General features: G+C 33.8%; 1 protein-coding gene across 5 annotated transcripts in view; it reads right to left on the reverse strand.

Moving 5' to 3' along the window:
• Positions 1–13,168, reverse strand: part of GRID2 (glutamate ionotropic receptor delta type subunit 2) — a 1,456,428-nt gene that overhangs the window by 557,699 nt on the left and 885,561 nt on the right. For all 5 annotated transcript variants that reach the window (XM_032861590.1, XM_032861599.1, XM_032861608.1 and 2 more), the window contains one exon: positions 1,209–1,382. In XM_032861590.1, coding sequence (XP_032717481.1) covers positions 1,209–1,382 — 174 coding nt within the window. The remainder of the gene's footprint in view (positions 1–1,208; positions 1,383–13,168) is intronic.

Here is a 13,168-nt window from a genome sequence, read left to right on the forward strand (position 1 = left end):
CTGGTAAATACATGCTGCTCCTTACAATGGTGATAAGTATGACGAAGTGGTTAGAAAAATAGTAATTAATCTTTAAAAAATCCAAAACTGACTAAAGATAGGAAAAATGTGGAGATGTCTTTCAAAAGAAGTCATTTTACAAAATGACCTTATTTATCTGGTATTACTGGGGATTGAGCTTCTCTAAGCACTAAAACATTTTTGATATTAAACATTTTGAAAGAATAGTTTTCTAAAATATATATTATTCTGACTTCTGAAATTGACCATAACTTTAATCTTTGTTGCTATCTCAGAGTTATTGTTTAAATACCAATATGTTAGCAGCATAGCACGATTATACCCTTAGGAGCTGTTTTATGACATGGAGTTGTTTTTATTGGAAAAGCCCTACACTGATAGGATATTTGAATTAGTATATCTGATTACTTTTTCTGTCTCTTGCCTGCTAGAAAATGCTCCTTATTGCTTCGGACTGTTGTTGATGTGCCTACCTTGGTAAAAACCCATTCAAACTGACATATTGAGATTTCCAGTGCAAAGGAAATAAAACTAAATAAAACAAAATCTGATAGCATTTTCCTTAAGAAAAAGAAAATGGACTCTGGGTGAGTATTTAAAGACATCCTTATGAGTAAACTGCAGGGACTTCTTGTTCTCTATTTTGCTGCTCAGAGATTGTATTTATTTACTTTGAAATTCTTTGTTGTATTCTGAATAGCAAAGCTTTCAGTTACATCGCATCTGATTTGGATAGGACTATATAGCACTATAGTATTTTTTGCATTTCTAAGTATTTTTTGATGAATATCTTCAAACTGGAGACTAATCTTTAAAAAGAGAATAAATGTCTATGTCCTTGTTATGCCAGAGAAGTCAAGCAAATTTAATAATTTGGAATATGGCATTAAGGAATGTCAATCACAAATTCCACCATGGCAAATGCTATGTATCTACTTGCTGAGAAGGAAATAACATTTACTCATTATATTGTTATTAAATGAGTATATATTTTGCTATAATGAGGTCAAGATCAAAGACAGAAATTCTCAGCACTCCTGCATCAGACCTACTAAATTTCTAGAGGAAGAGAATAGTTCAGAAAATGAAAACATGTATCACTCTGAATCTATTACAACTCAAAGAGCTCTCTGTATAATTGGCCAATGAAGCACCTTGAGAGAAATACTGTAGCATTTAGAATATACCTCCATATTCTGAGCAAATGGATCCTTTGGATCACACAACGTTGAAGATATTCGATGGTTGCCACGGAAACATCGCTGACTTATGTTCTGGGGGACTGGAAATGTCTGCCGGATGATTGTTAACCTTCCAATTGACCTTCTTACAAGTTCCTGAACATCCACATCATTTATTTCCTATAAGATAAGAAATGGAATTATTAGAAATGCTTTAATATGGTAACAGAAACAGAAAACTATTAATGAGTTGTTATTTGTAAATGTTAAGGAATTCGTGACTATACTGCATTTGCTTAGTGCTTAGGACACATCCAAATGAAAACAATAATACATGTTAATTAAAATGATCAGCTCATTTATAGGTATTGTTTGTGCTTTATATTATATACATTAATGCCTAAATAATTCTAAATGGAGCAACTGCCTTAAATTCACCTTATCTGTAGTAATTTTCTAATATAATATGTTGAACATTGGAAAAATATTTGTCTAAACATTGAAAAAGGTCATAAAATCAGTGGGTTTCAAGGTACTTTGAGTACCCAGAAGATAGTTACTATGTAAGAGGAATATATATTGTTCTTAGCAATGAAAAATGGGGTTTTTAAATAAAGCAAGTAAAGAAACCAAGAGGACATTAAAAAAAAAATGTTTCCCAATTATTTCTTAGAACTGGTATTAATTCATACATTTCTCTTGGTAAAGAACAGATTAAACAAAATGTTCATAAAGTTGGAACATTTTTTATTATACAATGTGAACCAGAATAGATGAATGAAAAAAACCCAATATTCTTTATCCAAGTTGATGTTATCTTGCACATGAGTATTTGTCAAAGTCAAGGAACATATTTTCTACTTCCTTCACCCCCTCCCACCTCCCAAGTTCAGACTTAAATTTTAAGACTTGGCTCAATCATGGATGTAGAAATAATAAAAATGAAATAATATTTTTATATTATAACATCTCTTCTAACTGGAATTAGAATAGAAATGATGAGAATAAATTTTAGTTTTAAGGCAGTCATTACTAAAGCAGTTTGTGCTTCATAGTGTCCATTTGGAGTGTTTTAAACCAACAAAGCCTTTGCAATTAACATATTAGCGGTTTCAATAGATTCTTACGGCAGCAGAAATAAAAGATTTGACACAAGATAAATTTTGGACTGTGGTGAGCATTTCTTGGTTTTGATCTGAAGAATTATTAAAAAATAATGAAAAAGAAAAAGACTATTTACAGGTGTAAATTGTCTTCTTTTCCTTTCTAGATTAATTATATATTATTCTTATTTAAAGCATATATTAGTTTTAAAATTCATTATGTTTTATCTTCACAAAATAGAGATTTTCTGGAAATAAAATAATATTTTATTTTAAAATATTACTTCAAAGTAAATAAATAAAATCTCTGAGCAGCAAAATAGAGAACAAGAAGTCCCTGCAGTTTACTCATAAGGATGTCCTTTAAATACTCACCCAGAGCCCATTTTCTTTTTCTTAAGGATTTCTGGTCAATTGATCTCTAATGTACCATAAAAAATGATTTTTCTCATGTAAAATGCTGTCTTTTTCCTTTAGTCTATGTCTTTTCACTAACCCACCAGAAACACTATCTGGCAAAAAGCAGGTCACTTTTTAATTCTCTATTATCTATTCACAAAGCAGAATTAAACAGTCTCTCACCAACTTCCATTTTAAGGCTGAAATTTAACCAGAAACCTTTAAAAAGTAACTAATATTGCTTTTCAGTGTCTTTACTTTTTTTTTTAATTCCATGTTGTGCAGACAGGAATTTTCATTTAAAAAACAGTGAGAGATTCTACCACCTTTTTCATAATGTTAACTAAGTTTTGTTATATATGTGATCTTTTGTTCTTTAGTAATACTAAGATACAGGAACATTTTGTCAAACAGCACCATTTCTACATGCCCCACCTACGATGAACTATAAATCAGCATGTTAGTATAAAAACTTATATTAAGTCTCTGCTTTATATTTGACAAACATTAAGCACTTCACCTATTGTCTCATTTTCTACTAAAAACTGCATTCTGAATCAGATACTGTGATTCTTACTTTATAAATAAAGAACCAGAGAAATTCCAAGTTCTTCATTCAAAATATTCTTTATTCACGGTATGAATTTATAAATGTCATCAACAGAAACACTCTCTAAAGTAATTATACAAGATAGCCACATTTCCTTATGGGAAATATTTAGATTAATATTCATGAATGATAGAAATTAAAACTATAAAGATATATTATTCTGGTATTAAACACATTGATGATTCTTTAAGGAATAATAAAGTAATCTATCATGAGCCAAAGTCTTTAAGTGGACTATTTTCAAGCCCACAAAAAGGGATGATTTTGAAAGCTGAAGTTCTCAGGTGTCTAAGCAACTAACCTATATCTGAGGAAATGTCAATTTAAATTGAATATATTTTGCCTATTATTATTTGGGAAAGGGAAAAGGAAGTAATTTTCTGGGAGGAAAGAATCTGCCATTCTGAATGAAGTTAACAGACAGTCTGTCTCAAAAAAATCACTTGCAGTTTTAGTTTTGACACCTGATCTCAAAAATAGTTTGATAGCGATATGAAAACTTGATTAGGCAGCTATTTTATATTTACAGAACTTTACTTCTACATTTCAAAAGGTGCATTTCAAGAGAGGCAGATGTAATGCTATGTAAACACTGAAAGTCAAATGAATATTTACTCTATTTTAAAGATACTCTTTTAAATGAAAAAAAAAACATAAGTAAACTACTATAATAAAATATGAAATTATTGTATAATCTATTAGAATCTACACTGTTCTAAGACTCTGAACTTTAAAAAATGTGCAAACCATCAGATTTTTTAAAAATCTAGAACCAGTTCAAACACTCATTCTCCCAAGCCTCCAGTACCACCAAATTATGCTAATCTCTATAAAGATATACAGAAATTTTCTGAGTTTTAAAGAATTTAAAGAGGTTGAATAACAAAATTGTTTGTTCTTTCTGTATTCTCTATATGAATGAGTATATTTCTGAATTAAGAATTAATAATGTAATAAAAGTGAAAAAAGATGTTTTATTATATCTAACATACACACACACACACACACATATATATATATATATATATATACACACACACACACACACACACACACACACACACACACTTCTTTAGGAATAAGGCATACGGTCTCTCTTTTCCCAAAAAATAACTTACACAGATAATAAAAAATTATTAATATCAAGTCAAAATATTCCTATTCCCTTTGCTGTAATAGTTTAGTACAAGGTGAACCCTGAACTGTGTCAGAGAGAAGAAGAGGAAAGCTAAAACATTGTTACAACTCCATCCAGAAACAGCCACTTCCCAGAACAAATCTTTGAGAATTCAATCACTCCCAAATCTTTGTGGTGTATCAGCATAGGTTTAAAATAATGAATTCCAGGGAAGGAAAGACTCTCAAAATCCATTAGATCAGATGCCCATCTATATTGTATAAACTATTTTGGAAGAGACTTCCTTCTTTTCTCTTTTTTTTTCTTTCTTTTTTTAAATCTCAGCATCTAACAAAGTTTCTGTCTCATCATAGGTATTTGCTAAATGTTGATAAATTTAAAAATGAATGAACAAATGAAGTAATGGCAGGACTTCACCAAACTATCTCCTAAAGATAGATACCTGAAATTTTAAGTGTAGAAACGGATGCTTTCATAACTTCAACATTATCAAATAAGCCAGATTTTAGTAATGCCATTAAGCAGTGTACTATGTGGCGTAATTTGAAAAGATTATATTTTTTGTTGTTGCTTTTGCTAATGTTTATATTCTTCATGCTTTAGCAAAGATGATCCTTTCATGCTTCCACAAAGTTTAACATTAATGTGAAATAAGTACACAAACATAATGTTGAAATATGGAACAAAACCAACTGTAGGCTATATACCAGCAGGAAATATAGCAGAATGGTAACTTTCTGCTTGAGAGATTAGTAGTGTGCAGTTCAATTAATCACTAAACTAGGAAAAATGAACAACCTCCTTTACACATATAGGCTTTTAAAATCTAAACAACAACTTCTTTTTAACTGCAATACTGAATTGCAGCAATTACCTTAAGTTATTTAAACAAGAAGTCAGGGCACCAAAGGTCAGGTTCAGTGTTATCAAAGGATAGAGGGTGCTTATAGCATGATGTTTCCTGCATCTCTAGACAATGCATATCTTTCTATCTGAATTTCTAACTTTTGTAAAACTTAAAGTGTGAGGCCATCTGTTTCATGACCCTAGAGGAATGACAATACTTATATGGAAAGGCTGTTTGAGCTAGAGTCACTGATTGCAGGGAGAAGATAAATACCATTACCAACTACTAACATATGATTGATTATACCATATGAGGTAACACAGCCTCTCGTTATTACAGCACGCTTATTGCAAATGAAAAAAATATACTGTTTTCAAGTTCATACATCCATTTGTATCATGATGCACAGTGCCAACTTTGATTTATAGTACCTCTTTAAGAAACTATTGGTGCAATAGATTAAATAAATGTTTGCAACCCATTTTAAAATTCGCAACAAAATAGTAGCTATGCAAACCAAACTAGATAGATTCATGTTTTCCACGTTCAGTCAAATGGGCATTTGCATAGTTAGAGTTTTGCTGTTGTTGTAGAGTTTGTTAACTTCTTAGCAAATTTGAGAAATAGATGTTTCTTCTTTTACGGAAACTAGGACAAATTTAATTCATTCATTATAAATTTGTATAAGCAACTCATAAACAAAGTAAAGGTACTGAGAGTTAAGTTTCCAAAGGCATATTTTGTATCTCAGAGAAAACGATGTAACTAAATAGAATCACTTAGAAGAATGTTCACTGCAGATATATGGATAATGATGATTTTTCCTAGGAATGAAAATACAGAAAACATGTTTGAACCTAGTTTAGGTAAAAATAATAACAAATATAAACTGTGGGCTGTGAACATCAGACTTTTCAGAAGCTAGGTGGTATTGACCTGCCCCAAAGAAATGACAGCGCTGTTCAAGGACTAGTAAGAAGGGCTGCATGTAAAAAGGACACAAGGGTTTCAGTAATGGTAAAGGTGAAGTTATAAAGTTATGACAGCTTACAGTAGAAAATCCAAGTGTGAAGGAGGAAAAAAAGAACTGTGGTCTTCTATACTCCTAACATTTAGTGATTTATTTGCTAGTTAAATCGCTTTGTTTGTGTGGATGTTTTATTTGCAAAATAGTGGCCCAACTTGCCGAATATACATTTAAAGATATTTTCCTTCTAATATTTTATGAAATTAACTTAAATGTAAGTTTAAAAAAACTCCTAATGTTTATGAAATCTATACTAAAATAGAAATTATTATTTCCTTAATATTTGTCACTAATGAAATACACTTTAATCTCCTCAGACTTCCTCTGTATGATATGAAGGAATGATTTCTCCCATAGCACAAATAGACACAGAAGTAGTAGACAGATGACTCCTGTTATTCCAGTAGCTCTATGTGGGTCCACACTTTTAAGATTCAGGCATGTTGTTAGACGTTTAGTTGGATATGGAAAAAAAAAGTAATTAATGGGTCCCCTATGTAATATTATCAAAGAAGAAAAGGAAATGGACATTTTTGTTTAATGATTCTAAGTATTAATTGGTTTAATTAATCTTTAATCAACCAGTACCAAATGATTGGGATCATTCTCTGCATATTTTCAGACCACAGTGCTCTGAAGCTAGAACTCAATCACAAGAGGAAAGTTGGGAAAAACTCAAATACATGGAGGCTAAAGAGCATCTTACTAAAGAATGAATGGGTCAACTGGGCAATTAAAGAAGAATTGAAAAAACTCATGGAAACAAATGAAAATGAAAACACAAAGGTTCAAAATATTTGGGACACAACAAAGGCAGTCCTGAGAAGAAAGTATATAACAATACAAGCCTTTCTCAAGAAACAAGAAAGGTCTCAAGTACACAACATAACCCTACACCTAAAGGAGCTGGAGAAAGAACAGCAAAGAAAGCCTAAACCCACCAGGAGAAGAGAAATCATAAAGATCAGAGCATAAATTAATGAAATAGAAACCAAAAGAACAGTAGAACAAATCAATGAAACTAGGAGCTGGTTCTTTGTAAGAATTAGGAAGATTGATAAATCCCTGGCCAAACTTATCAGAAAGAAAGGAGAAAGGGCCTAAATAAATAAAATCATGAATGAAAGAGGAGAGATCACAACTAACACCAAAAACAAACAATTATAAGAACATATTATGAGCAACTATATGCCAGCAAATTTGACAATCTGGAAGAAATGGATGCATTCCTAGAGACATATAAACTACCACAACTGAACCAGGAGGAAATAGAAAATCTGAACAGAACCATCACCACTGAGGAGATTGAAGTACTCATCAAAAATCTCCCAACAAAGAAGAGCCCAGGGCCAGACAGCTTCCCAGGGGAATTCTACCAAACATTTAAAGAAGAATTAATACCTATTCTTTGAAACTGCTCCAAAAAATAGATATGGAAGGAGAACTTCCAAATTCATTTCATGAAGCCAGCATTACCTTCCTCACAAAACCAGACAAAGACCCCACCAAAGAGGAGAATTACAGACCAATATCCTTGATGAACACGGATGCGAAAATTCCCACCAAAATACTAGCCAATAGGATCAAAAAGTACATTAAAAGGATTATTCACCACAACCAAGTGAGATTTATTCCTGGGCTGCACGGTTGGTTCAACATCCACAAATAAATCAATGTGATACAGTACATTAATAAAAGAAAGGATAAAAACCATATGAAACTCTCAATAGATGCTGAAAAAGGATTTGACAAAGTACAGCATCATTTCTTGATCAAAACTCTTTACAGTATAGGCATAGAGGGTACATACTTCAAAATCATCAAAGCCATCTATGAAAAACCCACAGCAAATATCATTCTTAATGGAGAAAAACTGAGAAGTTTTCCCCTAAGGTCAGGAACATGGCAGGGATGCCCATTATCACCCCTGCTATTCAACATATTACTAGAAGTCCTAGCCTCAGCAATCAGATAACAAAAAGAAATAAAAGGCATCTGAATCAGCAAAGAAAAAGTCAAACTCTCACTCTTTGCCGATAATATGATACTTTATGTAGAAAACCCAAAAGACTCCACTCCAAAACTGCCAGAACTCATACCGGAATGCGGTAGTCAGGATATAAAATCAATTCACAGCAATCAGTTGCATTTCTATACACCAACATCAAGACAGAAGAAAAAGAAATTAAGGAGTTGATCCCATTTACAAATGCATCCAAAACCATAAGATACCTAAGAATAAACCTAACCAAAGATACAAAGAATCTGTACTCAGAAAACTATAAAGTACTCATGAAAGAAATTGAGGAAGGCACAAAGAAATGGAAAAATGTTCCATGCTCATGGATTGGAAGAACAAATATTATGAAAATGTCTATACTCCATAATGCAATCTACACATTTAATGCAATTCCTATCAAAATGCCATCATTTTTTTTCAAAAAAATGGAACAAATAATTCTAAAATTTATATGGAACCAAAAAAGACCCCATATAGCCAGAGGAATGTTGAAAAAGAAAGTCAGTATTGGTGGCCTCACAATTCCAGGCTTTAAGCTCTATTACAAAGCTGTAATCATGAAGTCAGTATGGTACTGGTACAAAAACAGACACATAGATCAATGGAACAAAATAGAGAGCCCAGAAATGGACCCTCAATTCCATGGTCAACTAGTGTTTCACAAAGCAGGAAAGACTTTCCAATGGAAAAAAAGATAGCATCTTCAACAAATGATGTTGGGAAACTTGGAGAGCCACATGCAGAAGGATGAAACTGGACCATTTCCTTATACCACACACAAAAGTAGACTAACATAAGCAAGGGGTCTATGACCCACCTCAGGCATCCCAAACGTTAGGACCTACAATGGAGAGATAAGCCCCCAAAGTGTCTGGCTTTGGTAACCAATGGGGCTTACATCTAGGAGCCCCAAAGGGCTGTAGGTAACTGAGTTTCCATTTTTAAAGGGTGTACACACAGACTCATTCACCTCAGGTCCAAGCGCAAAAGCAGCAGTTTGAAAACCACCTAGAGTATATTTGAAAGAAATTCATTTGCTAATCTTAATGCATCTGCCAGAATGGCAGGGACCCGTTGGCCTCTCTCTGGAGATGAAGGTGCTGGTGGCCACCATTTTTGCACTGTCACTTTTCCTTGCTAGTGCTATCAGGTGTGTCTCAGCCCTACACTTTTCTGTGGTCCCACTAAAGCCAGCAGGCATGCCCTAGCCTCACATTAACCTGTGGCCCTGTTAAAATCAGCAAACACACATAGTCCACACACGAGACACCCTCTGAGCAGTTGGCTCTGAGGTCCAGGAGGCGTTGCATTCCTGGGCCCCATGGGATTGAAACAATCAGAGAGACAGTTCTTGGCAGGTTACCATCCCCAGCTCACAACACAGAGAATAGACTGAAACACCTACATCTTCCTGTGAGGAAAGCCTATTTTACTTGTCCTGGAACTTCAGTCAGAAAGGCAGGTTTCAGGATTGCCACATACCCAGAGGCTACGTGGGCCAGATGTTGCCATCTTTGTGCTCTCCCTTGCTTCACTATAGCTTGTCAGTACCTTCAAAAAGGAGCTTATACATTTGTCTGAAACCCCAAATTTTACAACTGTTAGCAAGGGAGCCCCTCTACATGGACTGGTCTGGATGCCAGCAGGGCTTAAAATTGTGGTCCTACAGAACTGTATGTATTTTCATCCTTTAAAAATGGGTGCCTGAGCATCTGGCTTCAAATAAGTATGAAACTAGGTGCTAATTGGGATCCCTCGCTTTGGAACAGTGGCAGGGTTTGGCACAACTTCAACAACTGGGACTGATGAAGAATAAATCAGGTTGCTTAGACAATCACAAAGGCTTCACAGGCAACTAAGAGTTAGGGCAGGGTTGAATGAAGGTCCATCTTCTACACAAATCCATTCATGCAAGACTGGGAGAGAAAGCTATACTATACATAGTAACAAGCGTAGTCAAGCAAAATGAAGAAACAGAGGAATATATTCCAAACAAAAGAATATCACAAAACCCCAGAAAAAAAAAAAAAAAACACCTTAATGAAACAGAGATATTTAATTTACTTGATAAAGAGTTCAAAGTGATGGTCATAAAGATGCTCACCAAACTCAGGAGAAGATAAATAAAAACTGAGAACTTCAAAGAGAGTTAAAAAATATAAGAAAATGCCAACAGAAGTCATAGAGCTGAAGAACACAATAATTCAACTGAAGAATACACTGGAAAGCTTCAACAGCACACTAGATGAAGTAGAAGAAAGGATCAGTTATCCTGAAGATAAGGCAGTAGAACTCATGCAGTCAGAGCAGCAAAAAGAAAACTAATCAAAAACCAAAGATAACTTAAGGAACCTATAAAACAAAATCAAACTGAACAAATTTGCATCAGAGAAGGCCCAAAAGGAGAAGGAGTGAGAAAGGGACAAAAAAACTTATTTGAAGAAATAATGCTGAAAACTTCCCTAACCTGGGGCAGGAAATAGACATTCAGATCCAATTAGTCCAGAAAGTCAAAAAAGAAGAGGAACCCAAAGACAGCCACACCACGACAACTTATAATTAAATTTCAAAACATAAAGCTAATAAGAGAATCTTAAAAAAAAAAAAAACAGAGAAAAAGAACTTGTTACATATAAGGGAATGAGCAAATGAAAATGGAACTGTAACATACCAAAATCTATGGGTTGCTGCAAAAACAGAAGGAGAAATTAAGAAAACAATCCCACTCACAACTGCTTAAAAAGAATGAAATATCGAGAAACAAATTTAACTGTGGAAGTGAAAGACCTGTATACTCCAAACTATAAGATATGGAAAACATAAATTGAAGAAGCACAACTAAATGAAAATGTATTTCATGCTGATGTACTGGAAGAATTAATATTGTTAAAATGTCCATATTACCCAAGGCAATCTATAAAATCCTTGCAATCCCTATCAAAATCCCAATGGCATTTTCACATAAATAGAACAAACAGTCTTAAAATTTGTATGGAAACACAAAGGATCCTGAATAGCCAAAACAACTTGGAGAAAGAAGAACAAACTTGGAGACATCATACTTTCCAATTTCAAACTATATTCCAAAGCAACAGTAGTCAAAACAATGTGGTACTTGCATAAAAACAGACACCTAGATCAGTGGAACACATTAGATAGCCCAGAAAGAAACCCAGGCATTTATGGTCAGTCAGTTAATTTAGAACAAAGAGCCAAGACTATACAACAGACAAGACAGTCCAAAATAAATGGTGTTGAGAAAATCGGACAGCCATACAAAAGAATGAAATTAGAGTCTTATACCATACACAAGAATTAACTTAAAATGGGTTAAAGATTTGAATGTAAGACCTAAAACCATTTAGCTCCTCTAAGAAAACAAGTTGGAAAGCTCTTTTTTTTTCAATTTTTTAAACTACTTAAGAAAAAATGTTTATTATAAAATTTTGAAAATATATAAAAGTAGAGGGAAATAATGAGCCCCATACATCTATCTTTCAGCTTAGAAACTACCTATATTCTTTTTTGTTTTTTTGTTTTTGTTTTTGTTTTAATTTTATTTTATTAGCATATAATGTATTATTTGCCCCAACAGGTCTGTGAATCATCAGTCTTACACCATTCACAGCACTCAACATAGCACATACCCTCTCCAATGTCCACAACCCAACCACCCTATCCCTCCCCCCAAACCCCCCAGCAGCTGTCAGTTTGTTTTCTGAGATTGAGTCTCTTATGGTTTTTCTCCCTCCCTAGTCCCATCTTGTTTCATTTATATATACAAAGGAATACTATGCAGCCATCAAAAAACTGAAATTTTGCCATTTACAATGATTTGGATGGAATTAGAGGGTATTGTGTTAAGTGAAATAAGTCAATCAGAGAAGGCAATTACCATATGATCTCTCCGATATGAGGAATTTGAGAGGCAGGGCTGGGGCTCGTGGGGGGAAGGGAGGGAAGAAGGGGTAGAAAGCTTTCAGATATAAGTCTTGGCCATGACTTTGGATTTGACTCCAAGGCTAGGGCAACAAAATCAAAAAATTAAGAAGTTAAGACCACTTCGAACTAAAAACAAAAACAAAACAAAACAAACAAAACTTCTGCACAGTGAAGGAAACCATCAACTAAATGAAAAAGCAAACTTTTGAAGGTTTGAAGGAGGTATTTGCAAATCATATATCTAATAAGGGGTTAATATCCAAAATATGTAAAGAGGGACACCTGTGTGGCTCAGTTAAGTGTTGGACTCTTGTTTTCAGCTCAGGTCATGATCTCATGGGTCGTGAGATGGAACCCTGTTGCCAGTCTCTGCACTCAGTGGGGAGTCTGCTTGAAGATACTTTCCCTCTACTCCTCCCCCTACTCATGCTCCCCCACCAAAGTAAATACATGAATCATATATACATATATATACATACATATGTATATATATACATATATATTTTTTTAAATATAAATATATATATAGAACTTGAACATCTCAGTTCCAAAAGACCAATCTGAAAACGGGCAGAGGATCTAAACAAACTTTTTTCCACAGTAGACATAAAGATGGCCAACAAGCACACAAAAAGATCCTCCATATCACTAATCATCAATGAAAGACAAATCAAAATCACCTCTGAGACCTCATACCTGTTAGAATGGATATTATCAAAAAGATAAGAAATAATAAGAATTGGGAGGATATGGAGAAAAGGGAACTTTTGTGCAGTGTTGGCAGGAATATATATTGGTACAGCCCCTATGAAAAACAGTATGTTGTTTCCTCAAAAAATTAAAAAAAAAAACCAAACCATATGATCCAGCAATTCCATTT

The sequence above is a fragment of the Lontra canadensis genome, unplaced genomic scaffold (genome assembly GCF_010015895.1).
Source record: "Lontra canadensis isolate GAN:19392208 unplaced genomic scaffold, GSC_riverotter_1.0 scaffold1, whole genome shotgun sequence".
Classification (NCBI taxonomy): Eukaryota; Metazoa; Chordata; class Mammalia; order Carnivora; family Mustelidae; genus Lontra; species Lontra canadensis.